This window comes from Panicum hallii, chromosome 5, assembly GCF_002211085.1.
Source record: "Panicum hallii strain FIL2 chromosome 5, PHallii_v3.1, whole genome shotgun sequence".
NCBI classification, from domain to species: Eukaryota; Viridiplantae; Streptophyta; class Magnoliopsida; order Poales; family Poaceae; genus Panicum; species Panicum hallii.
In genome coordinates this window covers 58,868,013-58,881,782 of record NC_038046.1, presented here as the reverse complement: position 1 = coordinate 58,881,782, position 13,770 = coordinate 58,868,013, and the positions used below count along the sequence as shown (strand labels likewise).

Here is a 13,770-nt window from a genome sequence, read left to right as displayed (position 1 = left end):
ATGAACACATGCCAGCCAGCTGGCACCAGCAAGGCTACAACATTTCCATTTAGGTCGGCGTGTCAAGCGCGCGTTTCATTCATTTCATTTCGTCATATATAATTCAATGCGGGTATAATAGCTAGTTCATGCATCCATTCGGTGATTTCGGTCTACAGCTCTTGAATTGATGCGTGTGATTTGGACATGGTCTATGTATAAGGTAAAACTTTCACCAACAATTTGTACCCAAAATATGAATTTAGAAAAGAATGTTAATTAAATGATTTTTTTAAAATACTCGTCATGATAAATCTGGCAACAGTTATCATAAATTGTTGGTCCACGTAATTTTTCATATATGAATAGCCAAAATTTAGAAAAGTTTGATGAAAGAGAACATATACTAAGAATGATGTGTATTCAAATCAAAGGGGTAGTAATACCGTCGGTTCCGAAAATGGCCGGCAGCTAATCTTACTCGAAATGTGTATCGTGCGTCGTGATTGGAGGTGGACTAGCACATAATGACTCAAGATTTATACTTGTTCAGGCAAATATGCCCTACGTCCAGTTGGGGGTTGGCCGGATGTATTGCTTCAGTCCAGGTGCTCGTGAGAGTTGGGGAGTTATAAGCTTGCGAGTGGAGGGTGAATCTCTTGGATCCCGGTCTGATCCCCTTTCTAGACGGCTGACCCTCCCTTTTATAGTTAAGGGGGTCCTCCTTACAGGGGGACTAAGTGTATAGAAAGAGGGATAGAGAGAGAGAGAGAGTTTCTTACCCGTTGATCGGGGTCGTCAACTCTATCAGCCGGAATCCTCGGGTGGCCACCGTCCAGGTCCTATATCACGGATTGGCCATCTTGTTCTATTCCTGTGCGTCGTACTTCGCCAGCCGGAGGGGTAGGCGTGCGCTGATAAGCGCAATATGGCAGTCACGCTCCATCCTCAATGTTACGTCATCATTCCGCCATGATGGAGGTGTGCCCGCCGCATCGTGATGATGTCGTTGTGTTCCATCCATTCATAAGGACGGTCAGGTGAAACAGTACCTCCCCGCTGTGGCAGGGAGGGGCACTGCAACCCCGTGGGGGGAGTGGTTGGGTTGTACGGCAAGTTGACTCCGGCGCCACACTTGCTCCCGGAGCCCGCTAGTACGCAGGGTCCGGCTGTCCTCGGCCTCGCCAGTTGGGGATAGCGACACGCGTAAGGTGGAGCCTAGTCAGGGGACCTCAGTCGGAGCCGTGGTACACATCCAGTCCCCGATCATCTCCTACGTTAGGAACGCAAGTTATGCTTTTCCCGACCAGCCGGTCGATTAGGATCATGGGCCTGGGCGGCATAGACGAAGCCGCGGCCCGGGAAGATGGACGTTCGTTCTGGATGCTGTATTTAGACTAGTTTGAATGTCAGCGGGAGGCAGGTCCGCTAGGGACCCCAGATCCCTGGACCGTCAAATACTTATGTAGAGGGGAAGATAACCCAAGTGGTCACTAGGCCAGTCATCCAAATAGGCAGACGACCTAGGTTTGAATCCCTGTAATAACATCCTTGTGCGCTAGAATTTCGAGAGCATCGGGAGCGGAAGGAGACCCAGAGGTTAGCTGCTCCAGCTTTACAGTAAGCAACCTAGGTTCGAATCTCGTCAGACGCGCTTTCGCTAGAGTGGAGGGCGGTCTGGCCGGTGGCAACCCGGTGCCTAGCGTCCGATGATGCGTGGAGAATTTCGAGAGCATGCATTAGCCAAGCATATCATAGCTTAGAGGGAAATTGGTTCAGGTACAGCTGGCTGCGTCGTCGACGTCGTGCCGGTACATTTACATTTCTAAAAAGGGATAGAGGGGCCGGGTTGGCTTGCTCATACTCCCTTTATTTTGACGTAGAATATGCAATGCAGGAACAAAATCAAACCATAAAGATAGTTCTTCCTTTCAGATAGTATATATACTACTTTCATATGAAATATTGCATCTTGTAGGCAAATTGCTGGTTTCAAATTAAATGTGGGAGGTTTTTGATAAACCTTGAAGGTTCAACTGACCACATCCAACTGACATTTCTCCGGTCACACTAGCGAATTTTTTAGCCTGTGGTGTTCATTTTTCGATTGCTGAGTGCTAGTCAAAAAACCAGAAAATTAAAAATTGTCACACCTTACTGGAAGAAATATGAATCCAAAAATCTGTAGCCGTATGCAAAGGTGAAATTCTAAATCGTTAGAATGAAACTTTGGCCAACACAATCACTTCAATAATATTTCATTTTTGTGATATAAAATTATAATCGTAAGTAAGTTTTAATATGAATCTAAGATTATCAATCAATTTCGTGTCATGTATTAATAGAGCAATTATCTCTTAAAAAATTATCCAAACCAAATGAAATATGCATCAACTAATCTCAAACATACTTGTACTCTATAGCATCGTCACGTGCTACACACTTTAATTCCTCAATAGGAAACTCATTAATCTTGAAGAAGAAGAAGAAGAAGAAAAAAAAGAGCCCCTGGACGTGGTCGTTGCTGAGTCTTAAGGCCTTGTCCAACGGCAGGTGCTGTCGCTCTCTCTCGCTGAGGTGGCGGAGAGAGGAACGACGGAAATCCTTGCGCTAGCTCTTGGTGCACTTTCCCAGACGCGGAGTGTGGCAGCGTGCAAACCAAGAAGCGCATGAATTCGCTTTTGTTTTGTGTTTTGTATTGTTTTTCGGTTCCACGTCCGCTGACGAAATCGTCAACAAGACAGGCTCAGTAGTCGGTGCACTGCAACGGGGCAGTCACCGTGCTCGTGCCATCCTGCACCCACCAGTGCCCACTGCCATGTGCGGCCTATCCTTCCCAAGAGAAACGTACGTGTAAATAACCACAACATGGACGCCTCACCTTGACACGATGCACAGGAACACAATACGGACCCATGCACCGCTCACAAACATGAACACCAACTCACACTTTAAGAATGTATCATGGACGAAGTACATCGCAATCGACAAGCTAGCATACATCACCAGACACTGAATAAATAGCCACATTAATAAAATAATACCAATTTATAAATGATGGTGCATTTTTACTCTTTTCTATTTTAAAAATCATACATTAAAAAAGAGAGATAATATTCCCCTCGAATACAGCAAAAAAAAAAAGAGTACGTACTGCACTGCACACCTCTTTATTGAATCATCATCATTTACCAGCGCTTCCTCTTCAGCGTGAACGGTACGTGCACATGGTATAATGAATCCAATGGAATCAATATATGATCACAGCGTGAAAAGAAAAACCAAAAGCTTATACATTCAAATAATGTTACAAGTGTATGATCATCAAACATGAGAAAATCGCAAAAATAGGGGAGACAATAGATTAGACCGCCCGCGCTCTCGCTCATTCTCTCATGAAGCTTTCTTCGTCTTGGCAATGCTAAGTAGGTCCCCAAAAAGCTTGTCTTCAGGCTTTGTCGGCCGCATAGGTTGCCCCGTGGAGGGTGCAGGGGAGGGTGCCGTCTGGTAGGACGAGCTCATCCCCATGTACGAGTTGTCCTGCACTGAGAGGCCATACATCCTCTGAGACAGGTCGTTCGCACCAGGGTACCCATACATTCCCGACGTTCCCTGGTTGTAGTAGTGTGCAGCAGCCACCGCGGGATGCTGCATGTACCCCGCCAACCGGCCACCATACATGGGTTGCTGTTGAGCCATTGCTCCGTACTGTGCCCCTGGCATCTGTTGTGGGTGCATCATGGCTGGCTGCGATCCGCCATACATTTGTGGATGTTGCATGCCGGGGAATTGCATGCCTGGCATAGAGGCTGGAGGTAGCAAACCAAACTGCTGGTTCCCGAAGCCTGGCTGCATCTGTGCTACGGCAGCTTGGCCAGGTTGCATCGCTCGAGACAATGTGACTCCTTGTTGGTTGTTGTACATTGGCTGGTTTTGTGGGACTCCAATGTGGTTCATCTGTGGTTGCTGCATGCTGCCGATCTGGCCTGCTGGCAGAGCCGGTAGAGGTTGCATACCTGCCCCCAAGTGGCCATTTGGCAATTCATTGCTTGCTGCTGACTGAGCTTCCCAAGGAGGTGGTGGAAGGGATCCACTTTGATCATCTACAAAATTTGGATGCGATAGTTGTGTTTTCTTCAGACGGAACAAAGATGAAATACAATATGGGGAGGAACAGATATGATACAGAAAAAAAAAGGAAAAGGTCTGCATGACTTGCCATACCATAGCTCTGTGCTTGCTGTGGTGGGGGTGCCAAAGGACTGGCAACTTGACCATTCCAACCAGAACTCGTGTTATTAAACTGGGGTGCCTGCTCGTAAGATGTCCCAGCATTCACAGCACCCCCGTTTGGATAGAGCGGTGCTGCCTGCTGAGGCTGTTGTGACTGTAAAGGATGCTGCGCTGGAGTATTGTATGGCTGTGATCCAGGAATAGTGGAGTTTGAACTGAGACCAAAGGGATCGGCTGGATGAGCGTTGCTGTTAACAGTGTTGTTTTGTGAAAATGTGTCGACAATTGCTAGTGCATTTTGATTTGATGGAGTAGAGTCAGCAAGAGGATCAGTGACTGGAACAAGTGCAAGCGGATTTTCTGCTGTAGTAGGGGTATCATCCCAGCTGAGAAGATCAATGCCAAGATCAGATTTTGGTGCAGAGGTTGCTGTGCCATTTGACACTGGTGGCGCTGGAAGCGCTAATTGCTCAAAAGGAGATTGGTCACTTGTACTGTTACAAGATAATGCAAAGAGAGGGTAGTAATTAGAGCAGTCATATGGAAAAACTAATAAAATAGCAAGAAAACAAAACTATGGAATTTGCCAATACTAGCATGATTAGTTCAGAACATAGAATGCCTAGCTATGAAGGTTATTGAATCAAAAAATGAGCCAACACTAGTTTGAACTTGCTTTCAGCATTTATGCACAAAATCACACAGCACGTGTAAACATTATGAAGAATTAAGAATTTGCAGATGTGATAGGAGCAAACCTTTGATTTGGCTCATTTTTGGAATCTTGGCTTGTGGGGTCCTCAATATCAATGAGTCCTTTTTCTTTTTCTTTGTCTTTGTTAGCGTCCTGGTTGGCAGAGTCCTCAGTATCAACAAGTGCTTGCAGAGATTTTGGTTTTTTCTCCACTCTAACTGCAATGCCTGCTGCTATTGCATCATGCTTCGCAAGAACACGCTGCAAATCATCATTCAGTGCAAGCCCCTGCGACATAAGTTCCTCGTCCCTGCAGAATGTGGCAAGCAACATTCTAGTATAAGCACAATTGTTGTCTGGTGTATACACATGATGTTGCTCGTTGGACCAAGAAACCATGATGGTTTTAGAAATGTCATTCACTGCCATAAGATATACTGCAAATTCAGAGAAAAGTCCACTCACGTGGAAGTATTAACTAGCTGCACCACTCTCTGCTTGTAAGTGCGACATTGATCCACAAGCTCCACAATTACCTCCTGCCTTAGTCCCTGTGCATAGCATGTTAAAAATATAATCAATAAGCCTTAACAGATCAGAGGAGATTGATAGGCATATAGCTGGGGCATTATTGGTTGAGTACAGCATAAATATTGGAAGTAAACCATGCAATTGTATTTTTAATTAGAGATCACTGTTTTACTTCTACATGGAATTTTCATTCATACCACAGTTGAGGGACACTTTTCATCTATACAATATGGCTAGTCAATGCCATGTGGAGTCAGGTCCAACAAGTTAACTGAGACAGGGTGGTGTTATAAGTAAAAAGAAAATATTCCTACTTCTGTTTAGTACAATCTATATGGTAAAAGTGATTAGCTAAAGTACAAGAGCGCCCAACATTAAGATAGGCATGCTACAATTATTTTATATGCTTCAGTACCAGCCCTACCACATTACCTATAAACTCTGTGCTTCAGTATGTCAAGTGAGATCCAATAAATAAAAATGCAAATGTTCCAAAGTGGTAATCTTTAAGACTAAGCTGGTTGGCACATATTTCTAAAAACAAAGCAAGATGGAAAATTCCTTTATATATACAAACACAGAAGCAATTATCATATTTTTTCCCTCGAACACGCAGGATAGTGGCACCATCAGTATACTAAGAAGAGAAACAATAAATTATAATGACATGCTCCACCGTTGGTTGTAACTTTACACAGGAAAGAAGTCATTTTTCTGTAGGGCAAGCATCAATTAAAAAAGGAGGCATGCTTAGGGTACTCTGGTACCTCTCTGTTTCCTGGGTCTAAAGCATTCAGCATCTCTGCTAGCACATCCATGATACCACGAGCATTCTGAATCTCTGACATGCTGCAAATATAAGCATTCATTCAGTATAAAATACAAATGCATTCAAAAGAACAGGATGCATTATTCTCATGGAAATTTGTGAGCCATTGGAAATTTGCTGCTTTGCTCATGCTGTATCCCAAACTCACTACTTGTGTCATTGTGTCTATGCAACTGGAATATGTGTGTGTGCCAATTGCCGCCCAGCGGACTTTATGTGTGCACCACCACGCAGTGGCACACAAATAAACAAGTCTGGCATACACACAAACATGCATATTCTCAAGAAGTCAAGATGTCCACTAGACACACTACTAGAGGGGAAAAGACTAGGTATGGTGTCTTGCGATCAGATTATGCCAAGAAGATTATCTGGTTATACCGAAATGATACCCTCTTTTAATGATCTACTACTATTAACAGTTTCTAGTTTTTTACATGAAAGATCATTCTATATGAGCACATGAAAAGTCAATGATAAGTCAAAATAACAAGTACATACTAGAAAAAGATGATAATAATAGCAGGCAGTTTGCTAGATTTCATTCAGCTTTACCTCAATCAGACCACAATCTCAGTAAAAAAATATTTAGCAAAAGAATTTTATAAAAACATTTATCCAAATCTAGTATGCATTGTGGAACCATTATTTGGGTTAGATTAAGAGAGAATAGCGAACCATATCAATTGCGAAGCTCTTTAAGTGAAAGAAGAGAATGAATAGAAAAAGACCTACCAACGCAGAAAATGAAAAGTGAAAGTAAAAGAGCATACCTCAAAGCAGGAAAGTCATTGGCAGCAGAAGATTCAGCTTCATCTTGTTGATCAGGACTACGCATATTCCTTGCTGCTTGAGACTGACCATTAAACAAAGGTGCAGGTTTCTCGGATCTCTTGGGAAATTCAGCTCCAGCTCGCTGCAAGGCAAAAATATAAGATCATAATCGTGTCAAATACACCACAGACCAATTGAGTCAAGTGAAGGTTTTGAACCGGTAAATAGAATCAGGCTTCAAAAACATACCACCAACTCATGGTACACCGCATAGTATTGCGGATATCTTGCACGTGGTCCCCCAAAAGCTTCCTGCCATGTATCTATTAGCACCAATACCTTCTCTTTGACACGAGGATCAGACTGTAACATGAAAAGAAAATGCCATCAGAAGTTGTGGATCATTAGAATAATTATTGTAGTTTTTAGTGGATCATTAGAATAACTATTATAGTTTTACAAGCATGAAGCACACTGAACCTTCTTCTTCACAATCTTCACCATCTCATGCAATATATCTCTCTCTGCAACATGCATGTGGAGTATATCACCACAGTTCTTGATAACAGTTTCCAACAGCTGAAACAGAGAAATATTATCAGAAAGATAATGATGATATTTTGCAACACATACTGCAAAAGGTAGTCCTGCACCAGCTAGATATCCTGGATCTCCAGAAACCATAAATAAATAACAGATTTCTTTAATTTGAAACAATAAAAATAATTGGGCATTGATTATTTATTGGTGGATTGAACAAGGAAATCAAAATGTACAAGTTAGAACTGAATAAAATTAACAGGGTTCAAAGGCAAGAAAAAATAGTGCAACCATGTTCAGCAAGATCTTCACTATGCTTAATTATGCTGATGGTATTGCAGGATGCATGAGTATGTGATTACATGAGAGTAACTGGATAGCCATGAAACACAGGACAAAGGCTGGAAATATAAAGTGCAACATAACTGAACACAGAAGAAAAATGCAAATGTATGACAGCAGAGAAACAGGGGTTTGATTTTATGGAAGCAGCATATAAAAACAAAATATCTTAAAATAACAGTTACCAATAGCCCAGTGCACTTTGGAGTAGATGACAAGGTGAAGATAGACTTACGGTCAGAGCAAGGAGTTGGACTTTTGGATTTTTGTGCCCAATTCGTTTTTTTAGCGCCTTCACAACATCTTTTGATTGCCTGTTATAGAAAAGGATATGAAGCATCAATAACTAACTGATAGTAAAATGACGACAGAAATAAATGAAATATATTCTTCTAATGAGAAAAAAAATGTACATGTATGTAAGCTAAAATCCTACATGCCAACAGATTATTTGTTCTTGTCCCGTGCATTATTTGATACCAAGTAACAGTAGTTGACTACGAAGCAAATAAAACAAATTACGCTCATATGTCTAAACCGCTTGGCAGCAGATTCGTATTTCGGACCGAACAATTTGACTTCTCCAGGATCCCCAATGGTTTCCTGGCTAGCGACAATCACTAGATAATTACTGAAACTTCGCTCATTGTAAAAATGGCATTGTGGTTCGTTTTCCTGCCAATACATGACCAGTAGACGAGGGATAACAACGAGTCAATTTATATACCGGTCTGGCAAATCAAAGCAATTACATACATAGGACAAAGAATGAAGCATCAAGGAGCAGCGACAGGCAATTCTCCAATTATCATTGAACCATGACACAGGAGAAACTCCTCTAACCGTCTCCTCGGGGGGTGGAATCAGAACGGTAACTGATCGTAGAATTAAACCAGATTCAGCGCTCGCAACCCATGATCCTGGCAGGTAGCTGGCCTATTTCGATGAAAACCGAAGCATTCAGCAGTCTGGCATCATCCCGCTCAAATTAACCTGCCACCATTTCCGGAATCACGCCGTTTGACGACATAAATTCACATTTCACGACGAAACCAGGTCCACGGCACCGAATCTGGCAGGGCAGCACCGAATCCTCGGCCGCGACGGGCGGAATCTGGGTGGGGATCGGGGTGAGAGAAGAGAGACGGGAGCGGGGGTTACCCGGGGTCGCGGTTGCAGATGTCGCAGATCTCCATGTTCTTGGCCCAGTCCGGGCCGATGAGCATGTCGCTGGTGGCCCGGTCCACCATGGAGCCCGCCATGGCGGGGGCGGCCCTGGCTCCGACGGTGGCGTTGGCGGGTGGCAGCAGCGGCCGCTGGCCGGGTCGGCGGTAGCGGCTCCCTGCCCTGGAGGCTGCCGGGAACCACCACCGCAGCAGCAGCAGCAGGACCAGATTGGGCGCGTTCCTTTCGTGGGTGGTGGGCGGGGCGGCCCGCCCCTTTTTTACCCTGCTTTTGTTTTATTTTTTTTCCTTCTTTTCTTTTTTTTTTGCCCCCCTTTTCTTCTCCCTTCTGTTTCTACGCGTGTGACGGAGAAGGAACGTGGTGTGATGCCAGCGCTAGCTTTGAAGAAGGCTGGCCAACCCAACAAACAAACTGTGCTGATGAGAAAGGGGGGCGATGCACATGCCTGGTCGTCCAGCTCAGCTTGCTCGGCCTGAGCTGAGCTCCATGGAATCTTCTGCTTGCAGTTGGTTGCAGAGGAGCCATGGAGCCGAGAGATGCTGCGTATCCTTGAAGAACTGGAGGAGAGCCCAACCACCAGCGAAATGGACCCAGTCCGCGAAATCTCTCATCACGGCCCACGCGGCCTGCACCGCGAGCCCGCAAAAACCCCAAACAAAGGAAAACCCAACGCTCCCCTCTCCTCCCTCCCTTCCCCGCGCCGCAGCCGCCGCACTCCCCGAACCCTAACCCCCCCCCCCCTCCCTCCCCCCACCATGGCGGCCGCCTACGACCGGGAGGACGGCCTGGCGCCGGCGCCTCCGCCGCACGCGGCGGACGCCTACGACCCCAACTACGTCCCGGACTCCGTCAAGACCTTCGTCGTGCACCTCTACCGCCACATCCGCGACAAGAACGTCTACGAGATCCACCAGATGTACGAGGGCGGCTTCCAGCGCCTCTCCGACCGCCTCTTCCGCGACGCGCCCTGGCCCTCCGCGGAGGCCGTCGCCCCCTACTGCGACGGCGACCACGTCTTCCTCCTCCTCTACAGGGAGCTCTGGTACCGCCACGCCCACGCGCGCCTCTCCCCGCTCACGGCCGCCCACCGCGCCGAGTCCTGGACCAACTACTGCGACCTCTTCAGCGTCGTGCTCCACGGCGTCGTCAACATGCAGCTGCCCAACCAGTGGCTGTGGGACATGGTCGACGAGTTCGTATACCAGTTCCAGAGCTTCTGCCAGTACCGCGCCAAGCTCAAGAACAAGACGGAGGACGAGCTGCAGCAGCTCAAGCAGTTTGACAAGGTCACACTTCTTCTTGTTTGCAATTCTATTGTTTGTGTCACACTTTCTTTCTTTCTTGCCCCTGACAGACGAATGCGTGCTTAATGATGCTGAAATGAAATGTGCAGGCGTGGAATGTGTATGGTGTCCTCAACTACCTCCAGGCGCTGGTCGAGAAGTCCATGATCACGCAGATCCTCGAGAGGGAGAAGGAGGGCCTCGAGCAGTTCACCGCCACCGACGGCTATGATTACGAGGGAGGGAGCAATGTGCTCAAGGTGCTCGGCTACTACAGTATGATTGGCCTGCTCAGGATACACTGCCTCCTCGGGGATTACCACACTGGGCTCAAGTGCCTCGCACCCATTGACCTCAACCAGCAAGGGGTCTACACCATTGTCATTGGCAGCCACATCTCCACCATCTACCACTACGGCTTCGCAAACCTTATGATGCGCAGGTGCACAAACTCTGCTTGCCTCACCATTCTTGATCCATGGGTACTTGTAAACCTAGTGCAGTGAGTTGGGCATATTACTTGCTATCCTTGCTGCAAATGCTGAGCATCCTTGTTGGTTCATTTTGGTCTAACTTTATATATATATATATATATATATGTTTTACAAATACAAATTGGTAGGTGTGCTGAGGATTATCTGAGGGATGATTAGATATTTATCTTGAACATAATTTTTTGGTTGAAACATTCACTTGTCCGTTCAGATGAGCCTTACCAAATTCATTTTTTGTGCATTTACGCCTAATACCAGGGGTTTGGTTTAGCATATGATTAGGTTGCAAAATTTTGGATATTGTACAACTCTTTCAGTAGTCTTATATGCTGTTCTTAGGGATAACATCATCGGCTAATTTTGTTCTTGTGCCTTACTAGCTAAGCAATGCTAAATGCTCTATGGCCGTAGCTACCAGGTAGGCAACTGGGCATTTGAATCATTTCATTTAACTGGATCCAATATTTCAACACTCATTCTTGTATTGGGAAGCCAAAATCTGCATTCCTTTTTGCTGCTCTATGATGAAATTGTCCAAGTTTTGAGTTCTCTTAGCTGATATACAATGTTTCTTGATAAATCTAGGTATGTTGATGCCACACGTGAATTCAACAAAATTCTGCTGTATATCCTCAAGTACAAGCAGTACCACCAGAAGTCTCCTCAATATGATCAGATACTAAAGAAAAACGAGCAGATGTATGCATTGTTGGCAATTTGCCTGTCTTTGTGCCCACAGAACAAGCTTATAGATGAAAATGTTAGCACCCAACTGAAAGAAAAGTATAATGACAAGATGACAAAGATGCAGAGGTACGATGATGAAGCATATGCTGCCTATGATGAACTATTCTCGTATGCTTGCCCCAAGTTCATTACTCCATCACCACCAGTTCTGGATCAGCCGCTTACAAACTATAACCAGGTACTGATTCTGGTCAAAATGTATTACTGTAATTCTTGCCTTGGGAGTATATTTTAGCTTTAGGGCGTTTCTGGTTCTTTGGTGCACATATACTTTAGCCGCATGGCCTACTTGAGTTGTTACATCATATTAGTTTTCTTGAATGAGATGCAAGCTCTTGGCCCCCTTTTACTGTTATTATTACTACTTAAACACTATTACTACCTAGTCTTTTCTATGCTCTGACCTGGTATTTGTCTGGTTTCATCTAACCTGATGGCACTGATAGACTTTGTTGTTGTCTTTGACAGGATGCATATCGTCTTCAGTTGAAGCTATTCCTCTATGAAGTAAAGCAGCAGCAGTTGCTTTCTGGGATACGGAGTTATCTGAAACTATATTCAACAATAACCATTGGTAAACTTGCCCAATACATGGAAGTGGACGAGGCAACACTAAGGTCTGTATGATCAGTAATTTACACTTCTGTTTACTGATTCTTTTTGGTGATTTGTGCGTGATGAATTAGCTCAAATGTTTGGACAGGTCAATCCTGATGACATACAAGCACAAAATGCATGCAGTTGACAGTGATGGCAAGATAGTATCCAGTGCAGACTTTGATTTCTATATTGTTGAGGTAATGCTTTATAATGTTTGTTTTTGCCCCTGCCACTTGTTTATGTACTTGGTGTACCACTGTTAATTTGTGGACGTTTTGTCTTCAGAATTCTAACCTTGGTGTGGTACTAAATCGTTTTTCTTTTTGGCGATCAAATCTGCACCAAGTGACTAATTATTTGTGCTGGTACATTTAGCTGCTGCGAGCTTTTCCCATGGGGATGGCTTGAATGTAACCTTTTGTGATGTAACTTGTTTGTGCACGATCTTGTAACCTCGTTTGTCTGCACCTAATAAAAGTGCAAACCTCTTGTTGGCATATGTACAGCACATAATACTATACAAATTTGTATGACTAATTACTTCACTGTTTTCATGGTGCAGGATGTTATTCATGTTGTGGAGTCCAAATCTACAAAGAGTCATGGTGATTACTTTTTGCGACAAATTTTGAAGGTATTGGCCCATCCCAGTTTGTCAAATTTAACCTCTAACAGACCTACCCTCTGTTCCCATTTTTTGAATGTTTTATTTTGTTGCTGACATATGATCTGATTTCTATGTCCACAGTTTGAGGAAATGATTGGTGAACTGGAGAAAGTACAGTTTGACTGAGCCTTGTAGTGATCATGGAGGGAAATGTCATTGCTTCCTTTTTGCTAATATAGGAAAAGGCGTTTATGATGGCTGGTATTAGCGAGTTATGTTTGTGCCTTTTGTACTCCATGTGACTTAGTTGAGACCTGGTCATTTTGTACTTTCTTTTTTTGCTGAAATCTACTTTGCATCTCGTCCAGGCTCTATTAGTTGAATTGTGATACTTATATGGGTATTCCATTGCCTGGATGTGCATATCAACATGCAAGAATGATCTCGTTGTTGATTACTTTATTATTGAGAAGCTATAGACCCCCTAGCGTGGACGAAACGTCCAGGACTCGAGGTTCAATTTGTGTCTGGCCTGCATCTGTTTGCAAAATGAAATCCTGACTTGGTGTCAGTGCGCACGATCAGGCTAGCATGGATGCAACTGACGTCATTACGCGTCAGATCCTGACTTGACTAAGCCTGGGCAGTGCACAAAAAGGGTACTGTTTGATCACTAGGGTTCGGTCAGATCAACTTTGGTGCCGTGATACGCAAAAAAGAAATTGCAGACAAATTTGCCAGTATTGCTCATGATGCAATATGAAACTTTGAATTTTTTTTATTACAAAGTACAAAATCTTCCGAACACAGGTGCATTTGGGTATGAAGGTACATGGAAATATTTGTGACCTCCCGGTATACAAAACAAAATTGGTTAAATAACTGAATGTAAATAGATATGCACACAGGCGGAGTATACCAGGACAGCACTG

The 13,770-nt window shown here is 44.4% G+C and overlaps 2 protein-coding genes across 2 annotated transcripts; one reads left to right on the top strand and one right to left on the bottom strand.

Annotated features, from left to right (window-relative positions):
• Nucleotides 1–3,130: 3,130 nt before the first annotated feature.
• Nucleotides 3,131–9,392, bottom strand: LOC112893627 (TOM1-like protein 9). Its single transcript, XM_025961053.1, has 10 exons — nt 9,084–9,392; nt 8,158–8,236; nt 7,521–7,619; nt 7,290–7,403; nt 7,040–7,182; nt 6,205–6,286; nt 5,372–5,457; nt 4,971–5,216; nt 4,204–4,706; nt 3,131–4,082 (listed from the first exon to the last, which is right to left on the bottom strand). The coding sequence occupies exons 1-10, from the start codon at nt 9,182–9,184 to the stop codon at nt 3,373–3,375; spliced, it is 2,163 nt and encodes a 720-aa protein (XP_025816838.1). The 5' UTR covers nt 9,185–9,392; the 3' UTR covers nt 3,131–3,372.
• A 402-nt stretch (nt 9,393–9,794) lies between these two features.
• On the top strand, nt 9,795–13,300 carry LOC112894771 (eukaryotic translation initiation factor 3 subunit L-like). Its single transcript, XM_025962578.1, has 7 exons — nt 9,795–10,393; nt 10,501–10,832; nt 11,470–11,809; nt 12,100–12,248; nt 12,335–12,428; nt 12,794–12,865; nt 12,980–13,300. The coding sequence occupies exons 1-7, from the start codon at nt 9,863–9,865 to the stop codon at nt 13,022–13,024; spliced, it is 1,563 nt and encodes a 520-aa protein (XP_025818363.1). The 5' UTR covers nt 9,795–9,862; the 3' UTR covers nt 13,025–13,300.
• The last annotated feature ends 470 nt before the right edge of the window (nt 13,301–13,770 follow it).

Bases quoted from the DNA above. Each gene is read 5' to 3' on its own strand.
- LOC112893627 (XM_025961053.1), bottom strand. From the start codon at position 9,184: ATGGCGGGCTCCATGGTGGACCGGGCCACCAGCGACATGCTCATCGGC. The intron at 7,183-7,289 runs GTATGTTTTTGA...TTTGCCTTGCAG, and splicing joins CGGTGTACCATGAGTTGGTG to CGAGCTGGAGCTGAATTTCC. The intron at 5,458-6,204 runs GTACCAGAGTAC...TGCTATGCACAG, and splicing joins TAGACCCAGGAAACAGAGAG to GGACTAAGGCAGGAGGTAAT.
- LOC112894771 (XM_025962578.1), top strand. From the start codon at position 9,863: ATGGCGGCCGCCTACGACCGGGAGGACGGCCTGGCGCCGGCGCCTCCG. The intron at 10,394-10,500 runs GTCACACTTCTT...TGAAATGTGCAG, and splicing joins AGCTCAAGCAGTTTGACAAG to GCGTGGAATGTGTATGGTGT. The intron at 11,810-12,099 runs GTACTGATTCTG...TGTCTTTGACAG, and splicing joins CGCTTACAAACTATAACCAG to GATGCATATCGTCTTCAGTT.